We start from the raw sequence: 24429 nt of genomic DNA, 5'->3' as shown, positions 1-24429 counted from the left end.
ACTCAGGTTGGGCTGTTTGACTCGTCTCCCTCGCTCCGTCACAGCAGCGTTTGTTCGGTACAAAGTTCAGCTGCTCGCCATCCAGAACGTCAGACCCGCAGGTCGTGACCTCAGATTCCTCCGGACCGCACCGGAAAACGGTTCCGCCGGATCCAGACCTCATGAAACCCGCTTTAATTCAGGAGTAATAATTCAGCGCCGGTTTCATCACAGCTTCTTCCAAACGTGTTCAGGAAGATTTAGAGCCGTTTAAAGGTTTTCCTTTGACTTGTGAATGTTGGACATTAAACAGTTTAACAGAAAGAAAAGTCAGACGCTCCTGTTTATTACAAAGTCTACTTCATTTTATTTCCCCCAGACTGACAGGCAAACCTCATGAAAACCAAAAAAAAACAAAAACCAGAGTGACGTTACATTCGGTTTAAGTAGCAGGAAACTGATCTGGAAGTGACTTTAGCTGGACATCAGAGTGGCGGGTTTCTGGGTGACGAACATGGCGGCAAAGAGCCGCACGGCGTGGCAGTGAAGAAACTCACGATTCCACAGGACGAGGCTAAAGTCCTGCTGCGGGATTCGGTACAGATCGATCATAGAAACGTTAAAACCTGATTTACTTCATGGTTCGAGACAAAATGCTGCATTTATTCAACTCAGACGTTTAGCACCAATAGATTAAAGTTTGCACGCAGCGAACTGTCTTCCTTAAAACTCGTCAAACAGACTACTGCAGGAAGTCGGGGGTCAAAGTTCATGTGTGTTGAGTCCAGTGCTGCCACCATTGCTTCAGCAAGGCGTCCTTACAGTGCGGCCCTTCGCTTCTGCAGATGAGGTCGAGGCGCCACTCCTATGTTCTCACTGCTGCCAGGAGCCCCGGGTTCCCTGCTGGGAGGAAACCAGTCAGGTTAACTGGAAACGGGCCGCGGCGGCAGGGCGCCCTAGTGGCCAATCAAAGGCTGACAGGTTTTAAACAGAATATAAAGTAATTAGAACTAAAGACGGCGCTGATCGGGAATCGTGTCAACGCCACGATGTGGAAATATCGGCTTCTTGGTTGTTGCAGACATGAACTCATAAATACGGAGTTTTCTCACTTCTCCAGGTTGGTGGCAGTTTTCACAAATATTTTTTGGGGATATAAAAAGAGTTTTATGTGGATGAAAGGTAAAAATAAATAAAAATATGTTTGTTTTCCCAGACATCCGGCTACAGTTTGGCTAGGCCTCCATTAATGGTTAATTATTTTTTAAGGTTTTTTTGGCTCTAGTGGCCTTTATTTGATAGTTAATTGACAGGAAAGTTGGTAATGAGAGAAGGGGGAAGACATGCAGCGAAGGTCGCCAGACCGGGAATTGAACCTGTGACGGCCATGTTGAGGACTAAGGCCTCCATGCATGGGTTGTGCTGAACCCCTGCGCCACCACAGCACACCCCCATTAATGGCTAATTATTAATAGAAGCTACCGTTATATTTGCAACACAGGTCTTTTTAAAGGGCCACTAGCTAAATCCAGGTTTCTACGCATTAATGACAGAGAATGAATGAGGCTTCATTTAGAGGATTTGACTACACCAAGCGACACATACCTGCCGCTCCACATGCCTTCATGCACTGCTCATACGTGTCAAAGCGGTTCTGGTTCCCGTCGCAGCCGCCGTACCAGAACCGGCTGCAGCTCCTGCTGGCGGCATCAAAATGCCACTTTAGAACAAACTTTGCACATTTTCCTTCTTCTTTGGGAAGCTGGCAAATATCCACAGACGTAACGGCAGCTGGAAGTGAAGAACAAATGAGTAAAAACGAAGCAGCTCCACAGCCAGCTACTTCCATCTCCACTGATCGTTTCAACTGCTGCTTCTGATGTTTGATCATGAGAACAGAAATATTTTAGAGCGCATGTTTCCAATCTGGCTGATGAAGCTGTAATTCAGCGTCGTTCCTGAGACGACGAGGTCTGAAACAAACCACGGTTTCATCTGGACTCTGGTGTTTCACTCTTTTTGGATGAATTACTCTAAAAATAATCCCGTTAATGAAGGTTCTCACCAGGAGCTGGGAGAATCTCCAGCTGTTCGGCTCGCTGCTCCTCCGGCTCCGGCTGCGGCGCTGCAGAGACGGCAGCAGAAGAAAACATTAGAGGGGGAGTCTGTGCCTTTTGGGGTCTCAGGTTGCTAAAAATATACCACAAAAATTGTTTTTGAACACTGCATCTATTGAACCTCCAATAAAATGCGTCTCCCCACCTTATGCATGAAAATCCCAAACATTAATACAAATTTCTTAAGTTGCTTTAAATTCAACCCATTAACGGGAAAATTTGATTCCTGTCAGTATAACTGCATAACATAATTAAACTAATTCTGTTATCAGATGTGACTTTACATAGTATTATTAGAACTGACTAGTTCTGACATCACCTGTCCCTGATTAAAATAACTAACTGTAAGTATATTTTATTTGATTCTGAATCATAATAATTGGACTGATAAGTAGAATATGGCAACGTGATGTAAAAGTGCTTCTCATAAATCATGAAAATCCATCCATCTTCTCGGGTCATGGGGCAGCAGCCGAAGAAGGGAGGCCCAGTTTTCCCTCTCCAGCCTCTTCCAGCTCCTCCAGGAACCCCAAGCCGCTCCCAGCAGAGAGACATCGTCCCTCCAGCGTGTCCTGGGTCTCCCCTCCTCCCGGGTAGGAACGTAGATCGACCGGTAAATCGAGAGCTTCGATTTTTGACTGAGCTCTCTCTTCACCACGACGGACCGGTACAGCGCCCGTTTCATGGCAGACGCTGCCCCAATCCACCTGTCGATCTCCCGCTCCCCTCTTCCCTCATTCGTGAACAAGATCCCCAGATACTTAAACTCCTCCACTTGGGGCAGGACGACCCCCCTGACTCGGAGAAGGCACTCTGCCCTTTTCTGGTTCAAGACCATGGCCTCGGTTTTGGAGGCACTGAGCCTCATCCCGGCCGCTTCACACTCGGCTGCAAACCGCTCCAGCGAGAGCTGCAGATCATGACCTGATGAAGCTAATAGGACCACATCATCCGCAAAAAGCAGAGATGCAATCCTAAGGCCACCAAAACGGATCCCCTCAACGCCTTGGCTGGTCAGAGATTCTGTCCATGAAAGTACTGAACAGAATCGGTGACAAAGGGCAGCCTTGGCGGAGTCCAACTCTCACCGGTAACGAGCCCGACTTACTGCCAGCAATGCGGACCAGACTCTGACACCGGTCACACAGGGACCTGACAGTCCATATCAAAAGGCCCGGTACCCCACACTCCCAGAGAACCCCCCACAGGGCCCCATAGGGACACGGTCAAACTCCTTCTCCAAGTCCACAAAACACATGTAGACTGGTTGGGCGAACTCCCAGAACCCTCCAGGACCCTGCTGAGGGTGTAGAGCCGGTCCAGTGTTCCACGACCAGGACGAAAACCAAACTGCTCTTCCTGAATCCGAGGTTCGACTATCCGACGGACCCTCCTCTCCAGGACCCCTGAATAAACCTTACCAGGGAGGCTTAAGAGTGTGACCCCCCTGTAATTGGAGCACACCCTCTGGTCCCCCTTCTGAACTGGGGGACCACCACCCCAGTCTGCCAATCCAGGGGAACTGCCCCTGATGTCCATGCGATATTGCAGTCGCGTGAGCCAACACAACCCTACAACATCCAGAGCCTTAAGGAACTCTGGGCGGATCTCATCCACCCCCGGGGCCCTGCCACCCTGGGGCCCTGCCACCCTGGGGCCCTGCCACCTCTGCGCCCTGCCACCTCGGCGCCCTGCCACCCTGGGGCCCTGCCACCCTGGGGCCCTGCCACCTCGGCGCCCTGCCACCTCGGCGCCCTGCCACCCTGGGGCCCTGCCACCTTGGGGCCCTGCCAACCTGGGGCCCTGCCACCCTGGGGCCCTGCCACCCTGGGGCCCTGCCACCTCGGCGCCCTGCCACCTCGGCGCCCTGCCACCTTGGGGCCCTGCCAACCTGGGGCCCTGCCACCTCGGTGCCCTGCCACCCCCGGGGCCCTGCCACCTCGGTGCCCTGCCACCCCCGGGGCCCTGCCACCCCCGGGGCCCTGCCACCCCCGGGGCCCTGCCACCCCCGGGGCCCTGCCATCCCGGGGCCCTGCCACCTCGGCGCCCTGCCACCCTGAGGCCCTGCCACCTCGGCGCCCTGCTACCCTGGGGCCCTGCCACCTTGGGGCCCTGCCACCCTGGGGCTCTGCCACCTCGGTGCCCTGCCACCCCCGGGGCCCTGCCATCCTGGGGCCCTGCCACCTCGGCGCCCTGCCACACCAGGGGCCCTGCCACCCCCGGGGCCCTGCCACCCCGGGGCCCTGCCACCCCGGCGCCCTGCCACACCAGGGGCCCTGCCACCCCTGGGGCCCTGCCACCTCGGCGCCCTGCCACACCAGGGGCCCTGCCACCCCCGGGGCCCTGCCACCCCGGGGCCCTGCCACCTCGGCGCCCTGCCACCCCGGGGCCCTGCCACCCTCGGCGCCCTGCCACCCTCGGCGCCCTGCCACCTCGGGGCCCTGCCACCCTCGGCGCCCTGCCACCCCGGGGCCCTGCCACCTCGGCGCCCTGCCACCCTCGGCGCCCTGCCACCCTCGGCGCCCTGCCACCCCGGGGCCCTGCCACCTCGGCGCCCTGCCACCCCAGGGGCCCTGCCACCTCGGCGCCCTGCCACCCTCGGCGCCCTGCCACCCCGGGGCCCTGCCACCTCGGCACCCTGCCACCCTCGGCGCCCTGCCACCCCGGGGCCCTGCCACCCCGGGGCCCTGCCACCCTCGGCGCCCTGCCACCTCGGCGCCCTGCCACTCCAGGGGCCCTGCCACCCTCGGCGCCCTGCCACCTCGGCGCCCTGCCACCCCGGGGCCCTGCCACCCTCGGCGCCCTGCCACCTCGGCGCCCTGCCACTCCAGGGGCCCTGCCACCTAGGAGCTTCTTAACCGCCTCGGCGACCTCGTCCCCAGAGGTTGGAGAGCCCAACCCAGAGTCCCCAGGCTCAGCTTCCTCAACAGAAGGCATGTTGGTGGGATTGAGGAGGTCTAAGAAGTATTCCGCCCATCGGCCCACAACGTCCCGAGTCGAGGTCAGCACCACACCATCCCCACTATAAACATTGTTGGTGCTGCACTGCTTCCCCCTCCTGAGACGCCGGATGGTGGACCAGAACCGCCTGAAAGCCGCACGGAAGTCTTTTTCCATGGCCTCTCCAAACTCCTCCCACGCCCGAGTTTTTGCCTCAGCAACCACTCGAGCCGCATCCCGCTTCGCCCGCCGGTACCCATCAGCTGCTTCTGGAGTCCCACAGGCCAAAAAGGCCCGATAGGACTCCTTCTTCAGCCTGACAGCATCCCTCACCGAAGGTGTTCACCAACGGAAACGAGGGTTGCTGCCGCGACAGGCACCAACAACCTTGCGGCCGCAGCTCCGATAAGCCGCCTTGGCAATGGAGGTACAGAACACGGTCCATTCAGACTCAATGTCCCCCACCTGCCCAGGACGTGTTCGACGTTCTGCTGGAGATGGGAGTTAAAGCTCCGCCTCACAGGGGACCCGCCAGACGTTCCCAGCAGACCCTCACTACAATCACTCTTAAAACTTTGCATACAGTCCAACAAATATTAGTCTAATATTAGGAAGGAGATATATATATATATATATATATATATATATATATATATATATATATATATATATATATATATATAAATGGATGTTTCTATTTATTGATTTTCTCTAAAAATGTGGTTTGCATTATATGAAAATCTTTGAGATAAACCTGAGACACAAAATGCTCCAAATTCAGAGAACAGTCCAGAAACGTGTGAACTTCCTCCTCAGATTCATTCCTGATTAAAAACAGGAATCAAAGCTGCATTTTCTTCCTGCAGCTTTTCATGAAACAAATTCACAGCAGAACTTTTCTGTTTTTTGAGTGTAAAAATCTTCGGACTGATCTGAGCTGATGGATGCTGCAGTGGGCGGAGCTATGAGGAGGAAAACTGGTGAGCCAGAAAAACTTTGTTGTTCTTCCTCATATTTTACATAAAAAGACATTTTTTGTTTTTCTGCCAAGTATATTCATCTTTTAGCCTTTTCTGGTTAATTTTCATTAACATATGGTTAACTTGCTCAGGCTACTCCTAGTTACAAATTGTGTTTTACTTATGATTTAATAATAATAATAATCAATTTAATTTATAATGCACTTTTCACTAACAAAAATCTCAAAGTGCTACACAGTGCAGCTAAAAACAAACAAAATCAACAATTGAAAAAAAAGTTTTCAGACAATAATTACGGGGCTCTCAAATAGTCCAGGAGAGAAATCCATAGATGAGGAGCAGCCACAGCAAAAATGATTTATAATTTTTTTTTTCTCATTTGCATTTTCAATTAAGTTCAGATATTCTGAAAATGCACTAAAGTCAATAACTGTTCGCAAATGTGTTCAGATTAATAACCTCAAGCTAACTAAAGCTAATTCTAACCTTATTGATTGACTGATGTTATTAATCAAGTTTTATAAACACTGTAGACCAGAGGTCTCATTCTCGCAGCCCCACCGTGATATGAAAGTATAATATTAGTGGGGCCCACAGGGTGAGGGCCCTCTGAAGGGAGTCCCGCTCGCCATTCCTCGTCATGGCTGACATTCGGTGCTTGGCTAAGCTACACTGACTTCATGCACACTACGCTTGTAACAACAGAGCGGCGGATGATGGACCAGTCCGGTACCAGTTTCCCTTCCCTGCAGTCGCCATTCCGGTTCTTTCTACCATTAATGCCAGGATCAAACGCAGAGAAAGGCGACTGGCTGCTCGTCATCCGCCGCGCCGTTTGACAAGTAGAAGCGGTGATGACGTCACACATCGAGACGTTCTCCATACATTGCTAGCTGGCTAAAGACTTCTATGAAACGTAGAACAAGAGCGACGCCAAGTGGAATAAACTTATGGTGCGTTCACACTGCAGTAAGTGACCCAATTCCAATTTTTTTTGACGTGATGCGACCTGTATCTGATCTTTTCATGACAGTCTGAACAGCACAGGTCGGATTCTTTAAGAATGTGACCCATATCCGGTACGTATCCGGTTCAAATGCGACCTAACCTCCAGGCCGCATCCATCCGAACTGAACGTCACCGATACTCAACAAATTCTGCGTCCTGATACGGGCAAGCGGGAAGAAAAACAACTATGACGGACTATAATGAGGATTAAGTTGTTAATATGCTGCAGATGTGTAAGCTAAGCTCCACCATTAGCCTCCATGTTTACTTCCGCAAACACTGGGCACTTCTTCCTTTTATGGCGGTTGGCAGAACACTGAGAACGCTGACGCTATGGCGCCCTCTACTGCGCATGCGGGACACTTTCAGGTCGTTTGCCCGTTCAGACAGCAGAACATATACAGGTCGCATATGTGTGGCTGTGTGAACGGCCCGTGAAAGAAATCCGATTTGACAAAAAATCGGGATTGAGGCTGCAGTGTGAATGCACCCTAACTTTTGTCTCACCCTCATCAAGTCTTTGTCAAAGCCAAAGCCTGCAGTTCATGTATTGGATAAATAATTAATTGTTGATGATATTTGAGGATTTTTTAAAATGTTTTTTGTGGACTCCTTTATGCGGCTCAGCCTTACCCAGACTCTGCCTCCAGCGGCCCCCGGGGACATTGAGTTTGAGGCCCCTGGTCTAGAGGTAAATTGTTACAGTACATAAAAAATAAATTCAGACTCTATGAAGTTTGGTCAATTCCTCGAAGTTTGAACCAAAATAGCTGAGTTACCATTTATCTGACAGACTACCTGAAAGATGGAAAATATATAGTTTGATTTCATGCTATTCATAGTTTAACATTTTTGTTTTCAGATTACCTAAATAAAAATTTAAAAATCCATAGATCCATAATCCCATGCTGATATCTAACTAATAGCCTGTGCTGTTAGCACTTCTAGCTTCCAAAGGCTACTTTAGCAGTTCAAGATAATTTTTAATTTGCTGTCATTTCTAGATTAAATAAAGATTTTCAGTTATTTCCTTAAACTCCATTAAAATTTTTTAATAATGGAAGATGAGATCTGAAATGCTGCAGTAGCTAAAGTGTTGTTAGCTTGTGATGTTAGCTATTATAGCAATATTTATTTAATATGACATATTTCCTTTCAGACTATCTCTTAATAAAAAAAGATTTATAACTAAATGTTAGCTAGCTGCAAACTCAAATTTAAAGATCAGAAAGTTACTTTTTAATTGATCAAAAAATTATAGTCTTAAATTCGCTTACAAACAACACAAAATATTTTCTTTAATTTTTTTTAAATTCTGTTTTCACATTTAAAAATCTGAAAAAGATGTCAACATGCTGATATTAACCCTATGCTAGCTATGCTAATGTTTTCTAATGCTAACATTAGCTTGCAAAGCTAATTTTGAGATTAGGATTACATTATTTGATTTAGTTAATTGATTTTGTTCAGCATTCACACCATTAAAAACATGAGTAATAACTTCTGGAAAAACGTACAAAACTTTGGACAAGAATTAATATTTAGTTTTCAAATATTGGACAAATTATCTAAGTTAAACCTAAACCGTCATATTTTTCCCAGAGTGTAAACTGATTATCCCACTTTGTTTTTAACGCATTCCTCCGGCTGTAACTTACCTGACCTCATGCAGTTTTTCAAGCAAAGTTCTTCTGAGTCGAACCTATTCTCATTTCCTCCACAACCTCCAAACCAGAACTCTGCACAGAACCCATTCTGTCTGTCAAAGAACCACTTAGCCTCAAAGTCTTTGCACGGCATTCCCGGGTCAAAGTCAAGTGAACAGGAGTCTGCCAGGTCATTAGCTACAACATGCAACATAAAAATAATGGGAAACAAACACACATGTGCAGAAGGACAGACAGGGAGAGAAGGCGTTTGTGTTACGATTAAATTTAAAACATGGAAGATAATGTGTGTTAAAATCAACAGGTTACATTACTATGCAAGCAGTTTTTAGACATTCAGAGGTTTTTCCTACAAAAACAAGAACCTACGATCTCCAGAGCAGCTACGTTATCCAAAATGAAGTCAAGAGAATGAAAGTGGATTAATTTGGAGTTTTTACAAGTGAACTGAAAAGTTAGTTATGACTACATCTGCTAAAATGTTAGTTTATTTAATAATTTAGAAGCTTTTTGTGGTACAGGTTGTGAACCTCAGCAGCTGCTGACTAAATCCACACTGGTTCTTATTGGATGGTTTTCCTGTCGTTTCTTCTTACCAGGCTCTGGTTTGTCCAGCGGTGTAGTTTTTACAGTGCTGCTGCCGAGGCTGGCTGCTTCTGTGAGGAGAAAGAGGCAACGATGAAGCTACAGTAACGGGACAAACTTTATGAAAATACAGGTAATTAATATGAAACTTCAGAAAAGGCTCTTTAAAAAACGATTCCTTAGGTATGAAGCAGCTTTTGAAGATGATGATGTTTTAGTTTGATGATTCAACAAGTTTAGAAAAGAGAAATATCATTCACTAAACTTAGCAGAAATCATTAGTATAAATAGAGTTCAGTTCATTTTAATTTGACTCCAGTCTGTCTGTCTAGTGCAGTGGTTCTTAACCAGGGTTCATCGAACCGATGAGTCGGTCTCAGGGGTTCAGCGGAGCCTCTGCCGCGGAGGTAAAGACACACTGTAAAGTCGTGATGACGCCCCGCTTCGCTGCAGAGGATCACGTTACATTGCTGAGCCAATCAGAGCTGCAGAGGAGCTCTGATTGGCTCGTTCCTGGACACTCAGCTCATCTTTGCTGAAAACACTGATTATATTTTGAAGAACTGATCTCAGAGACTCTACCTTTTAAGAAGACTTAGTGATCTTGCTTTGTCTTGAATTTGGGGGAAAAAAATCATATTTTATTTATCACTACAGAAGGGTTCAGTGAGTGCGCATATGAAACTGGTGGGCTCGGTACCTAAAAAGGGTTAAGAACCACTGGTTTAGTCAAAGTCCGGTTCAGTTGGTGAGGTGTGAATTGACCTCTGACCTCTGGTCCTCCAGACCTCGGTCTGGGTTCAGTTTGAATGTGAACGCCAAGCAAACCAAAGGCCTCTCCAAAAGCAGGAAGTGGACTACAGCACAGGGCATTCTGGGTAAAAACAACCAAAGCTAATGTGCTAGCCTAGCGCTAGCAGCAGAAATGGCTCCTGGTCTTTAGCCTAAAGAGAAATCCTCCAACACTAAAATCTGACGCCCCCATCTTGTTTCCATCTGGTGAAGAAGGAAGTTGCTCTCAGTGTCTTCAGAGGTTTTTCTGTCGTTTCCTTCAGTGGGTCTTGGTGCAGCGCCCCCACAGGCCAGGAGGGGAACAGGCTGGTTTGACTCAGAGCCACAGCAGCTGGAGGTGTCGACTGGACCATCAACCCATAATCTCTTTTTGCAACTGAGTTATAGAATAAATGTTTTTAATCTGTTATTTAAGTTATTAAAATGTTAGATTGTTTCTTTGAAACAAAATGAGCCCCCAGTGGAAGAAGAGAAGCAGCTTCATCTTCCACGGCGTTTGTTTCGCTTATGCGTCAGATTTGTAAAACGTACCAGAAATTTGCAAATACAAAAGTTATACAAAAATAAAATGCAAAATGAAAATTTTAATGCATTAAATCTCTGCAGCTAACTAATCAAAATTAGTGAAGCAGTCTGAGGTTGTGTGTTTGTTGAACTTACTGGTTGTGACGATGCCCTTGCGAGTGGAGACGGCCTGCCCTTCTGCTGTGTACGCTGTGACCGCAGCGTGATACGTCTGAGAGCTTTCCACGTTGAACACCGCGATCTCTGAGCCTGAAACATTGGTCTTCACCACCAGGGTGTGGTCCAGCAGTCGGGTCACCACCACCTCAAAGTAGACCAGCAGTTTGGGTTCGGGGTTGCTCCACCGCAACGTGAAGCTGCTGGCGGTGACGTTGGAGACGTGCAGCTCGTCGGCGTCTGGAGGGTGGAAACAGAAAACGTCAGAATATAAAAAGGTTTAATGCTGATACAACTACTACTAGTGCAGCATTTCACTGTAAAATTTTAAGTGTGGAAACAAGGTGAAAAATTAGCATGCTAACATGCCAACCCCTCAGGTCAGACGTTTTCATATTTCCATCAGTTACTTGAATTTCATGATGGCCGTCTTTTGATCCAATTATTGTCATAAAATGCTACCAATTTTCAAAACCCAGATGAACTTTAAGACACATCAGGAGTTTTCCACTTTGGTCAACATATTCATACAACTTTAAACTAAGAAAACGTGGCAGAATCAGAAACTGAAGACTTTGCTGTTAGTGAGTCTCAGACCTGGAAGGACATGAGAAACTGACGTCTTAATGTTAGCATTAGCTTTGACAAATTTTTCATGTGTTACTAATTCCTTTGTATGTCGTGGTTTAGCACTTGCTTCTGATAATTTCTTGAGTTAGCATTAGCTTCTGCTCATGTTTTTATATGTTTAGCGGGTTAGCATTAGCAGAGCTAATATTTAGTAAATCAGTGTTTAGTGAAGCTAACATTTTGATTAGCTTTTTGGTTAGCTTCACTAGCTGGCAGTACCTACTGCCAATTTTAGTGCAAACATAGATCCTCCATTAGAACCATGTCAGCTATTTTGAAAAATGTTCACCAGAAAAAGGGAACGCAAAGTCAAGAAAATATATATCTATGGTCCAAAATATGTTTAATTTGATATAAAACATGTTCATCTAATTGGCAATTTCAGTGTAAAAACTCATTTTCCATGACAACCATGGCAGCCTTCTTGAATAATTAAAAGAAATATCAGTAAATATGAAGTTTGTGCATCTTACGATTGAGCTTTCTTTCATTAACTGCTTGGTGGTTGTCATGATGCTTCTGGTGTTTCCTAGGGAATAAACATTGGTGAGAACAGCGATTAAAGGCTAACGGTGGGAAATGATTCAGAGGTTTTCTGGCTCACTCCTGGTGGTGTGATGGTGGCAGCGGGCTCTTCAGCGGCTGGTCACTCTGCGTCCACTGACAGTTTTTAGATTGTTCAGGTCGGTTTTCAACTGTAAAGCAGAGAAGATGTCATGAATTTCAGGCTGGAGAAGGATTGCAAAACAGGCTGCAGAGGAAAATCAGTTGGACTCACAGCTGATATACTTAGCAAACAGCTGGCCAAACGTCTGGATGTGTTTGTCGTAAAAGTGGGAAATGAGGTCGAGGCGCTTGAAGAAGACATCAGAGGGTTCGCTCGCCATGCGTGACAGGACGAGAGCGTCCCTGGGCCCCACCGACTCGCCCACCCCGAAGATCACCAGGAAGTAGCCTCTGCATTTGACCTCGTTGGCGATGCGGACCAGCTGCTCCTCGTCCTCCTGCACGCTGCCGGTCACAAACAGCACGATCACCTTCCTGTCGCGCTGCAGCGGCGCCTTCTCAAACACCTGATCCACGGTGGCCTCGATGGCCGCCGGCAGGGCGCGGCCGCCCTCCAGCTGCTCCGTCTTGTCCAGCAGGAACCGGACGACGGCCTGAGCTGAGGCGTGGTCGGTCAGGCCCAGGTCCACACGGATGGGCTGGCCGGTCCGGTTGTGGATGAACTCGTAGGGAGCCTGCTGGACGACAGACACTCTGGCGTGATGGACGGAGGCGGTGGGATCCGAAGACACGTGAAGAGCCTCTACGATATGAGCAATGTATCGTTTAATCTCGATGAAGAAGGACGGGAAGGTCGACTCGGAGCTGTCTATGATGAAGGCCATGTCGATGTCCACATCAGACGTCAGAGATCGCCGATCGCGGCTGGCCGACGGAGGCAGGTAGTCACAAAGCTGGTCTGGAGAGCAGGAATCTAGAAAAGACCAAAGTATTATTACTGTTACTAATGATCTAGTTGCATCAAACTAAACACAACTCTGTTGTTTCAGTCTGAATGAATCTGATCCACATGCAGACTGATCAGAGATCTGCTCTGATGAGACCAGAGGGAATCAAACCAGACGAATCTGAATACGACAGATGGAGGTAGTGAGTGTGAAACATTAATTAGAAACACTGGTTCGCGTGGCACCATTCAAACTTTTGATTTCAAAGCCTGAGAGACCACTCACACGATAAAACGTTGCAGGTATAACAGGTTTGGTTTTACATTGTGACGGGAGCAACACAAACGATTTCACTCAAGATGGTTCAGAGTATCAAACATGGCCGACAGCTAATGGAGTATATTTAACAGAGAAAACCCGTTTGAGGCCATGTCCGTTGATTTGTCTTCAGTATTTTGGATTCCTCTCCATGTTTGCTTTCTGACTGGATCACAAACCGGCTCCTCGTGTTTGTGAACCCGGCGCTAGCGAACATTACGCTGAATGGATTTGAACTGAGGTTTGATCTCCAGCTTCGCTGTTCTTTATTTCTACATTTAGCTTTGTCTTTTCACAAAATGTATTTAAAAATGAAGAAACAACTTTGAACAATTTTCTGTCACTTTGACATTTTTTTCCAAAATGGCCACGAAGAAATGAATGAATGAAATTAAAAGTTAATCTCCTACATTTTCAAGTCATTTCATGTACATGTAAATAATCAAATGTTTTAATTTGTGTCAAAAGTTTATATTTTCCAAATAAAATGCGGTGAACATGTAATTTGCGTCCCAGTTTAACTCTTTATGAACCGGAAGCGTCTCACCGTAGCAGACATGGCAGCTTAAGATCTTTTGGAAGACCGACTTGTACTGGGAGCTTCCCGGGGAGGGAAGGACGATGACCTGGGCCAGCGCCGTGTTGTTGACCTGGTGTAAAGAAGCATGGGTGAGATGAGCTGCTTTCACAGAACCTGTCGATCTTTTCGCTGGTTGGGTCGTACCTGAACTGCCCGGCTCAGCTCTCTGCTCTCGCTGTTCACCAGCAGCAGCGTGGCGATCCCGGCATCGTGAAGGCGAAGGGCGGCGTTGGTGATTCTCTGGGTCTGCCTGACACGATGACCAACGAAGAAGACGGCGACCTTCCTCATCAGGAAGCCGCTGCGGACCCTTTTGAAGGTGTTCTGGGCCACAAAGCTCATGGCCGTGTCCAGACTGGCCTCCTTACTGGACCGCGGTTTCTGCAGCCCCTCGATGCGATCCAACAGCGACCGCTTCTTCGTGGAGTCAGCGAACCGGAACTCGGTGACCACATCGTTGCTGTACAAGCTGAGAGCGACGCGAGCTCCTCTCGGACAGTTGCTCTCGGCGATGGTGATGTTCCTGACCAGGAGGGCGGCCGTTTCCCGCATGTTGTTGAAGACCTGGCTGTCCACAGCCTGGGAGACGTCCAGCGCGAAGGCGAGCTCGGTGGGGTACAGCGGGCACTCCTGCTTACCTAAAACCAAAGACACCCGGTTCTCTGGAGAAACACGGCCACCTGAAGCATCTCCTGCGAATCAACAACCCTCTACACTCACCATAACAGCAAGCTAGGAAAGAAGAGAAAAGAGTGTAAGAAACTGATTGTAAAGAACAAAAACACAGCCAAAGGTTAAAAAAACAACAAAACACGCTGAAAGCCATGAAAACTTACGACAGTTATCTCTGATCTTCTTGACCAGGTCACATTGCTGAAACGAACAATAAATAATTAGAAAACGAAAATGAACTAAATAGATGCAGAGAAAAGCTTGATTTATGAGCTCGGTATAATTTATTTGATAAAATGGTGCCTACCACAACACCTGGTCCTCTTGGTCCTTTGGCCCCCTGTAAAGCAAAAACAACCCATCAAATCTCAACCTTACAACAGGGTCATCTACATAAATGTTTTTATCTACATTTATGTTCCCTTATTAGAGCAGCAGCTCCTGGCTCCATTAACAAAGGCTTTGAACTTTAGCTAAAAATGCTGAAAGTCATCGATGTTTTAATTATAGACAACAAATTTAGGTTTTTAGCTGTTTTTTAGTTTGTTTTTTTTCATAGAATAATCATATTGAATTTCCACAACACTATGACACAAAAAGTAGCAGTAATATATTTTAAGTCTATTGTTCTTGTCAGTTTGGAAAATGTTTTGGTTTTTTCCCACCATTTAACTAATATCCATCCTTTTGCACAAACCTAAAACTATAAATGTAGTAGTAGTTCTTAAAAATTATAAGAACTTTCTAATAGAAGATGTTTATAAAAAATAAAAAATCAAAAGGTTATGTACATAAGCTGGAGTATTAGGCCAGATTTAAATAATTTTGTTTTTTTTTAATTACAAGAGTATGATTTTGTTTGAAGCACTTAAGTGTTTGCTTTTTAATTTTGTTTGATTCATTTAAATGTGTTATCAATATATTTATAATAGTAGGATAACAAAGTCAACATAAAACAAGAATAAATCAATAAAATCATGAATAAAGTAGTAATTTTATGTTATACCAGAAAGCCTCATGTTAAAATGAAGAATGTTGAGCATCTTGCTGCTTTGATCCAACATGTTCGCTAGTCAGTTTGCCAAAATATTTAAAGTTTTAAGCTTTGTTCTGAAAAAACAGCTTCTTTTCTGCATATCACCATGTAAGCCATAGCTGTCAAGTGTCCCGTTTTCTACCGGCTTTCCCGCCATTCTCCCATCTTATTATTGTCACATAAATATCCCGGATTGTAACGTCAGCTCGCCACCGCATGACGACATTTCCCGTAAAAATTAAATTTGACATTGTTTATTTACTGCAAAAGGACTCGGGAAGCAGAGGATATAAGGCTATATGAGATTTTTTATTATTTTGTAACAGAGTAAGTGGTATCAGGGGCGTGGTATAGGGGTTAAAAGTGATGACAATTCTAGGGGCCCTGACCAGCAGGAGGCCCTCCACAATTTAATTATTTATTTTTTGTTAATAGAAATGAAAAAAAAAAAAAGAAATCGGGGTCCTGTCAATTATAAAATTAATCATATTGTATTTTCAAAGATTGTTTTTAGCAGTAAAAATGTAATGTTTCCTCTCCTACACATCCATATCTGCCCCTGTCTGCGTCAAATGGTTCGATCCTGTTGGAGCTTCAGAGTGACGCCGTCAGCACCAGTCAGTGGAAATCACGAACGATGGTGGCAGTTACTAAGCTGCTAAGAAAAGTTATAAAATCAGGTTTTCAAAAGAAAGAGAGAAAGAAAGAAAAAGGCAAGAGTGTTAATTTATAACCCAGTTTTTCTCCAAGAGAGGTGAGACCCTCCTCCTGGTTCTGATTGGTGGTTTTGGTCAGAACGGAGCATTACTTTAACCAGTAATAGTTCAGGATGGAGGTGGAGGAGATTGATTGTTTTCACAGATTATCTGTCTCATAACAAACTGCTACGACATGGTGACAGCTTTAACAAATATGGAGAAAACAGATTTTTATTAAAGTTATACTGCAGCTTGAATAAAATGCAACTACATGGCATGTTTAGAAGTCTGGATTGCTTTATGTGTATTTCACGTTGCTTTTGGCTGTTGCTCCTGGGGAGACATTTCAGTATCTAAAACTAATAGAAAAAAATTAAACAACCTACCTGCATACTGGATGTGGACTGTTGGATGTTAAATTCATGAGCAGTAAATATTGTGCTAGTTATCAGTATTGAACCACAGAAAGCAAGGCAGATGCAGGCCTTTAAAATTGTGACGATTTTATGGGTCAAATAGACAAAACAAATTGTAACAGCAGCTGCGTGGGGGGGGGGGGGGGCAAACAAATTTTTTGTCAGGGGGCCCAAGATTCTTGGTGGCGCCCGAGTGGTATAATAGTGTGTGTGTGTGTGTGTGTGTGTGTGTGTGTGTGTGTGTGTGTGTGTGTGTGTGTCTATATATATATATATATATATATATATATATATATATATATATATATATATATATATATATATATATAGTGTCATGTGGTCCACACTCCTTACCAGGTGGTGGCGGTAATGCTTACCTAACGTTTCTTGCCAACCACCAATGAAGAAGAAGAAGAAGAAGAAGAAGAAGAAGAAGAAGAAGAAGAAGAAGAAGACATTTCTCATATTCTCAAGTCCAAAACCCAATTGGTGTGACGTAAGCAGGCAGCAGAGTGGCACCGAGCAGACAGAGGACAATACAGTTAGCATCCATAGGTATTTATGTTAATTTTCTACCTGTTGAAATACCTGAGCTCCTTACTACCTGCTGTTGTCAAACCCAGTTTGTGTCCATGTGCTGTGTAGCACTTTGGTTAGAGTAAAGCAGAATTTGCTGCATCCTCAGACAACAGCACATGCTAGCAGATGCTAATGTTAGTATCTACAGCTAATTATTATGATTTTTGTGCTCTCTATAAAAATAACTAAATTGTGTTTTACAAATTTATCATGTACAGTAGTCAACACATCCTGAAATTATGTTTGAAGTTAACAATAGTTCACTTTGAGATAAAGACTGTGCTACATTCAAAATCCAGGGTAAAGGTCAGTGTACTGTGCTGACTCTGCCCTGTTTGTGGGCCCATATAAAATATCTATAAAGCAAAGGAGCAGCCAGTTTGAAAACTTCAGAATAAAAGTAACATGTTTAGCATCACCATTGGCTCAGGCTAACCATGATGCTATCCATGTAGCTCATCATAGTTATCTCAGGCCTCAGTGCATGATTCACTACTTTTGTTGCTATATTTTTTGCTTTTTTTTACTCTGAATATTGTGATGATATTGATTAGGATTGAGCCAGTTTTTCTTGAACTTTTTCTAAATCTCCTCTTTGCTTTAGCATCCGAATCACTTGGAATATAAATCAACAATGGGCATCAAGCAGTGTGAAGGGGAAACGCCCTAAATCAGTGCTTCTCCACCTGGTCCTCAGCCCCCCCCCCCACCCCCGCTCTGCATGTTTTAGATGTGCCTCTAATCCAGAACAGCTGATTCAAATGATTGCATGATCATCAAGTACTGCAGAAACCTGCTAATCACCCAGAGATACATCCAGGTGGCAGAAGGGAAACACCTGAAACATGCAGGACAGGGGGCCTGAGGACCAGGATGGAGAAACTCTGTCTTAAAGCATCCATCTGGTCCCATGTGATGGCAATTAGGGCTGAAACGATTCCTCGAATGATTCGAGTCCCTCGATTATTAAAATTCCTCGAGGAAAATTTACCTGCCTTGACACTTAGTTAATTTATGCTTTATTATTTAGCGCGCCGTGTTCCGGCCGGGACATTATTTGCGTTGCGCGGAGCTCTGACTTCCGCCTCTGAGTTGTTGACGAAAGCTAAGTGTTAGCTGCATAACGTTCAATCTTCAAGTTCGGCCCGTGGGGATTTTATTGATTGATGATAATTCCGGGTTTTCATCGTTTTCGGGGAACCAATAAACATCCTTAAAATGATCGGAGCGATGCCGGGAGTCCGGCAGCCTTTCTGCTCCGGAGCTGCTGGTTCAGAGCTGAGGAGGATTTCTTCAGGTGAGCGGATAACACGGGGCGGCTGTTCTGTAGTTGATGGTTACAGTGAAGTGTAGTTTTACGGACGAACCGCACAATAAATTTCACATCATCCTGGTCTCAACAAATGAGTGGCGGAAATCATCGTGGCGGTACATGGCTGGTAGATGAGTTTCTGAGTGGGACGAACGAAGATGCCATAAATATCCCGTATTGGTCCCCTTCCACACCCCGTTCTTACTTTAGTTCCTTGGTCTATCAATTGTCTCTCCCCCACCCCTACATTAGGGTTTTTTCGGTCGTCTTCCCCCCGCCCCCCATCTTACGTTCTGTCGAGAAAAGTCGAGCTCATCCCACTTCCCCATGCTGGAGATTTTAGTTTAATAATAACAATAAATAAAGTTATCTTTAAAACTAATTACACAGGTGACATCAAGACCCAACAGTAGAGTCAGACGGTAATAAAATTAATCTGGTTGTGTGTGTTATTGTGTCCTGCTTTAATTCTACTTTTTTCTATTTAATCATAAAAAATCATAGTCAGACAGAAAGAGAGTTATGAAACAGGAAAAGCAGGTTTCCTGGAGAAAGAGGAAGTTTCCAGCCTGCAGTGATTAAAAATAGTTCAGACTGCTCATTTTGGGCATTAAAGGTTTAAGGAATAAATTCTAGACGTTTTGAGAAATTGAATAAAACCCAGAGTAAAATACTTAAATTAATAATGATAACTTATGATTAAGCCGATAATTAATATTGGTTTAACCGGTGGTTGATGTTGGTTTGATTATAAGAATATTTACACTTAGTCTTATACTTATTGAAATACTTACAGGTGAAACAAGTAACTGTAACATGGTGTCAAATGATTAGAATAATGAATTATTATTGGTTTCTTTTCAGAAATGTCTGTAATAACTCACATTATGATTATAAGAGTAACTAATAAGTAATGGTTATTATAATATTATAAGTGAATGCTAAATCAGAGAAACTAAAAGGTTATAAATGTGATTTTGACATTGAACTGGAAATGGTGTAAAATGTGTAACTGTAACTAAAGGTCACTGATGTTGTGTTAGAGGTAGATGGTAGGTGAAGGGTCAGGTGGAAAGAGGAACTGATGGGAGAGCGGAGGTGTCCAACGCCTTATTGCTAAACTTCAACTTACCTAAGAGAAGGTTAGACACAAGAGGGCTGTTGAGCAACCTGGGACATTAGAACAGACATCAGGTCATGTCCAAAGATGGTGATGGATATGAGATTATCGGTCCAAGCAGTCAGCCAATGAGACAAAGCTAGCCAATGCAAATGCACCAAAAGGGTAGATATATCCTATATAAGGTGAGTGCAAAGAGGAGTCTTTGGTTGGATCCTTCAGGCAGCTTCAAGCCAAGATCGAGATGGACAAAGAACTCTGCAGCTGAAGAAGAGCCGGAGCCACAGAACCGAAGACTGTTCTGCACATGGGGACCAACCCGTTAGCCCCGCAGCATGTGGCTTCAAATTGCACTTTTCTCACCAGCTGGGTTCAAGACCCCAAAGACAAAGACCAAGGCAAAGATGAAGATAAAGACAAAGATAAAGAACAAAGGCAAAGAGGAAGAACTGGTGTGTTCCTTCCATGAGACCAGCTCTTCTACATCTCCAAGGACCAGAAAGATCGTGAGACGAAGAGAAAGGAGCTACAGAGCTGCAAGACAAGAAGGAGAGGGCCGCTATGCGCATGAGGAAGTCACCCTGAGGCCCGAGACCTGCCGCTCTGACTCAGTACTCTTCCTGTACTGGGAGCCTCCTGCTGCTGCAACGCCTTTTTCATCATCAGGCCAGTTCTGGGGTTCAAAATGCCAAACACCGTCCGTCTCTCTCAAAGTTTCTCTTTTTTAGTTCACAGTGTCAGCATTAGGGAAAGATAGGCTAGATTATTGATTTTACTTATTTGATTATTTCTGCTACTGATTTAAGCTGTACTGACCCTTGCAAAACTGCCTTACTAATAAAATAATTAGCATCAAGAAAATCTAAAAGATGTTGTGGACATTCAGTTAATGAGTCACCCTAAAGTTCTTTGATGGTTGTAAAATAGCTATGAAGTTTGATTCTGGGAGGGAAAAGTGGAAAATGTTTTATAGGTTGCTTTTAGCCAAAACTAAAACAACACCCTTGGGACTCGCCCGAGTCACTAAAACCAACCTGGTTCAATAACAAGTGCAAGTTGTAATAAGAGAAAGAGCGACCGTTAACAGGTGTGCTCTGTGAAACTAGCTGATTCCGGGCTACTCTATCTGGCTAGTTCACAGGGTGAAAAAGGGTGGGACATCTGGATGGAGGTCGTCAGAAACCAGGCTAGTCTTTCTCGCACCCAGCTTAAACAGAGTTTACTTCAGTTCTGGGTAGGGTAAATCTCGGCAGATTTAGGAAACTCAATTCACCCGTTAGACGGAGAGCTGGGAGCAACATCTCCCTCCTCTCAGAAGAGGAAGTAGAGAGAGAGAAGGGGGGGGGGTGTTGTGCAACAACAGTTCGTTCCCTCTCCTGCCCACCCATCCCAAAAATGCTCACATAGGGTCCAGGATATCCAATTTCTCCCTTCTGTCCAGGTGATCCAACATCCCCGGAGACACCCTGGAAAGAGTCAGCATGAAGTCAGGATGCATGCAAGGTGATTTCATTCCACTGCTGCAAACATTTATTAGTGCAAAGCAGGGAAGGAATGTGAACGTACTCTTTGTCCACGGTTCCCTCTGGGTCCGGGTCCTCCGCGGGGTCCAGGGTCTCCGGCTGCACCCTGAAACCATCAAACTCATCAAACAACCTGCAGACGATCCACAGTGCGACCTGGAAACGTGACTTCGCCTGACCTTGAGTCCAGGGAATCCTGGGAAACCATCATCGCCCTGTAAAGAAGAGCAGACGGTATGAAATAATTAACCTTTTCATATATAGTGGTCACTACAGTGGACAGCTATCTGAAAGCCATTTTCTTGAGCTTCTTGTGGATTTTTATGTTATAAATGCACACAGACCACTGAAGTGGACACTAATTCATCATAAAAGACACTATCATCTACTGGCCATCAACTTCAAATGCAAGAAATTATTTTTATTAAATCCAATATGGCCAACAGACCAAAGAACAACACTTCTGATGTATTTTTCAAATAACAACTTTGTATTTGGAGAAAATTACAATTGATCACTTAAAGAAAATAAAAAATATATGGTAACACTTTATTTGAAGGGGTTGAATAAGACTGACATGACACTGTCATAAACATGACATAACACCTGTCATGAACATGAATAAGCCTTCATGAATATTTATGACTGTTGTCATAAAGCGTCATTTGGTAAATTATGACACTTTTAATACAAAGTTGACATTATTCAAAATGTCTTTGTTATGACAACTTGACATTAACCAAGAAATCATTACTGATATAAATTTGTTATAAAAGTATTACTGATTGCACTTTAAAAATGAGGTAACTTTGTTATTAAAGGTAAAGTTTAAACAGTGATGATTTCTTGGTTAATGTCAAGTTGTCATAAAGACATTTTGAATAATGTCAACTTTGTATTAAAAGTGTCATAATTTACCGAATGACGCTTTATGACAACAGTCATAAATATTCATGAAGGTTTATTCATGTTCATGACAGGTGTTATGACATGTTTATGACAGGTGTTATGACATGTTTATGACAGTGTCATGACAGTCTTATTCAACCCCCTTCAAATAAAGTGTTACCAAATATATATTTTTAAAAAAAATGTTCCTACTGTTTCTTATGCCTTAAGAAAAAAAATTGAAAAAATAATCCTGACACCAAGGATCATAATTTATGCATGAAAGGGTTAAATTCATGCCTTCATGAAGCAGTGTTTAGCCAAACAGTAAACGCATAAATCCATTTATCAAAACGTCCAGCTGAACGAGAACCATCAAACGTGTCCTGCACAATCACTTGCCTTCCTTCCTTTTTCTCCCTTCGAACCGATCCCGTCTCTGCCATCTTGACCCTGAATAGAAAACAGGAACAAAAAGCTGTGACCTTGAAATGCTGTGGCTTCCTGGTTTCTGGGACGTTTTGCTCATATTCAAGCATCTTCAGCTTTATGTAAATGAATATACCTTATATTTACCAGATATTTATAAAAATAAATTACCTAATTTAAGATGACAAAAAATGTAATTGAAAATATTTGTATCCTTAAAAATTGTTTGCCTGTCTACTTGATGCTTTTCAAACTGTCTCTGTTGATATTTAATAACAGTGTTTTTTAAATGGAGTTACATAAACACTCTGATCTTTAAAGAGTTAAATTACTTTATATATGAACTCTTAGTCACAGTATTAACATTTATGTAAACATTTCAAGATGAAGTTGTTTGAAAATATTAACTTGCATAGAGTGAAAAATATTACTTTTTTCTATCAGCAAAGCTGTGCTAGCCTAAAATAGCATCTCATTGCTAAACATGTAGCCGCTAACGCTAACGCCACGTTTCTAAAGAAGCTCCATGACCTGGAGCTGGAAACATGAATGACTGCCAGTTTCACGGCTGCGAGTTTTAGGAGGTCATGCAATAAAATATTCTGAATTACTGAAAACACGAATAGAGAAAATAATTCAAATGTGCTCATAATTAATATGTTTCAGTGAAAGAAGTCGGGACAGAGAGGTTAAGAAGCTTTTATCCTCACCGGCTCTCCGTGGGGGCCAACCGGTCCAATCACACCCTTGGGTCCCGGTTCTCCTGGTTCTCCCTACAAAGAAAACATGAGAACCAGACACAGGGAATGAGGACTGGAGTATTTTTTGAGAAAATGCCAAAGTAGTGAATCACGAGGAGAGTGTTTCTGTGGGCTGAAAGGTTCGGTTCCGCAGATATAATCAGGCTCATGTGGCAGGAGCTCAGTCTCTCTGTGTGTTCAGTCATGTGAAGCAGCTTGGTTGTCCAAACAGTCTCAAAATGAAACTTGAGACTCGTCACATTCGCTCCATACCTTGCGACCTAGAGGTCCTCTTCTTCCGTTTTCTCCATTTGGACCAGGATTACCTCCAGGACCCTGAACGGTGAAACGTCGGGACATTTTGGGTTAGGTGTCCAACATGACCCTAGACACAGAAGAGCTGATGGTTTGGTTGGCTTACTCTGGGTCCTGGGTTGCCGTCCTCCCCTTTGGGTCCTCGTGTACCGACTGGTCCAGCTGCACCCTGGGAAAGGACAGGGCACGTCTTTACACCGTTCATTCATCTTACAGCTAATGACTAATGAATGAAGTCAGCTACAGTCACACAAAGCTTTGTTTGGAATTGTTGGGATCCAATGAAAACAAGTATTCATCATCTGTGAAGTAAAGCAACTAAACTCACTCTTGAGCCTGCGATACCAGGCTGTCCGGCCTGGCCTCTGTCTCCAGGAAGCCCGCGGTTTCCCTTTAGATGAGCAGCACAGTGGTGCGTTACTGTGAGCGTTACTCAGATATTGGGATGCAATTTTTCAGAGCGGAACTTACAGGTTGTCCTGGCTGGCCTCTTCTGCCATCAAGTCCCTTAAAAAGCAAAGGATACGCTGAAGGCTAGGTTCACAAGGAACCTGAAAACTTTGTAAGTGATTTAATGAGTTTTTTACCCGTCTACCACGATCGCCAGGGGTTCCTTTCAACCCGTCTTCACCAGGAACTCCCTGTTATTCGGGAACAGATATCCCTGTCACCATAATTACATCAAAATTAAACCAAAAGAGCAGAAAAAGATCGGGCTGTACCGGCGGTCCGATATCACCGCGTTCTCCTTTAGGTCCCGGACTGTTGTTATCTCGTCCCCTCGTCCCCTAATGAACAGAGACACAATTACCTCAGTTTTACCTCCACTTAATGTTAAGAAAACTAAGTAAAGGCCATGTTTATAAAAAATATCAGTGGAATATGATTACTGTCTATTTTTAGTTTAAAAAGAAACCAAGAACAGAACCAGACACATTTTCCTTCCATCTTAATGTCTGTTGTTCAGTGA

At 44.5% G+C, this 24429-nt stretch overlaps 1 protein-coding gene across 3 annotated transcripts in view; it reads right to left on the bottom strand.

The window, feature by feature from the left end:
* Nucleotides 1-322: 322 nt before the first annotated feature.
* Nucleotides 323-24429, bottom strand: part of col6a3 (collagen, type VI, alpha 3) — a 132049-nt gene continuing 107942 nt past the window's right edge. For 2 of the 3 annotated variants that reach the window (XM_088003664.1, XM_088003666.1), the window contains 25 exons: nt 24182-24247; nt 24047-24100; nt 23931-23966; nt 23788-23850; nt 23566-23628; nt 23418-23480; nt 23115-23177; nt 22378-22428; nt 21267-21302; nt 21131-21193; nt 20968-21030; nt 14711-14743; nt 14568-14604; nt 14452-14463; nt 13876-14369; nt 13699-13801; nt 12158-12859; nt 11984-12074; nt 11853-11908; nt 10729-10989; nt 9288-9347; nt 8683-8868; nt 2045-2104; nt 1585-1770; nt 323-882 (listed from right to left, as the gene is read on the bottom strand). In XM_088003664.1, coding sequence (XP_087859790.1) covers nt 845-882; nt 1585-1770; nt 2045-2104; nt 8683-8868; nt 9288-9347; nt 10729-10989; nt 11853-11908; nt 11984-12074; nt 12158-12859; nt 13699-13801; nt 13876-14369; nt 14452-14463; nt 14568-14604; nt 14711-14743; nt 20968-21030; nt 21131-21193; nt 21267-21302; nt 22378-22428; nt 23115-23177; nt 23418-23480; nt 23566-23628; nt 23788-23850; nt 23931-23966; nt 24047-24100; nt 24182-24247 — 2940 coding nt within the window. In that variant the 3' untranslated portion in view covers nt 323-844. The remainder of the gene's footprint in view (nt 883-1584; nt 1771-2044; nt 2105-8682; nt 8869-9287; nt 9348-10728; nt 10990-11852; nt 11909-11983; nt 12075-12157; nt 12860-13698; nt 13802-13875; nt 14370-14451; nt 14464-14567; nt 14605-14710; nt 14744-20967; nt 21031-21130; nt 21194-21266; nt 21303-22377; nt 22429-23114; nt 23178-23417; nt 23481-23565; nt 23629-23787; nt 23851-23930; nt 23967-24046; nt 24101-24181; nt 24248-24429) is intronic. The other variant, XM_088003665.1, reaches the window with a different exon arrangement.

Source organism: Poecilia mexicana, unplaced genomic scaffold (genome assembly GCF_051168715.1).
Source record: "Poecilia mexicana isolate PSO_F unplaced genomic scaffold, ASM5116871v1 scaffold_2, whole genome shotgun sequence".
Taxonomy (NCBI): domain Eukaryota; kingdom Metazoa; phylum Chordata; class Actinopteri; order Cyprinodontiformes; family Poeciliidae; genus Poecilia; species Poecilia mexicana.
The sequence above is the reverse complement of the archived record's forward strand: the minus strand, read 5'-3'. Positions and strand labels throughout refer to the sequence as shown.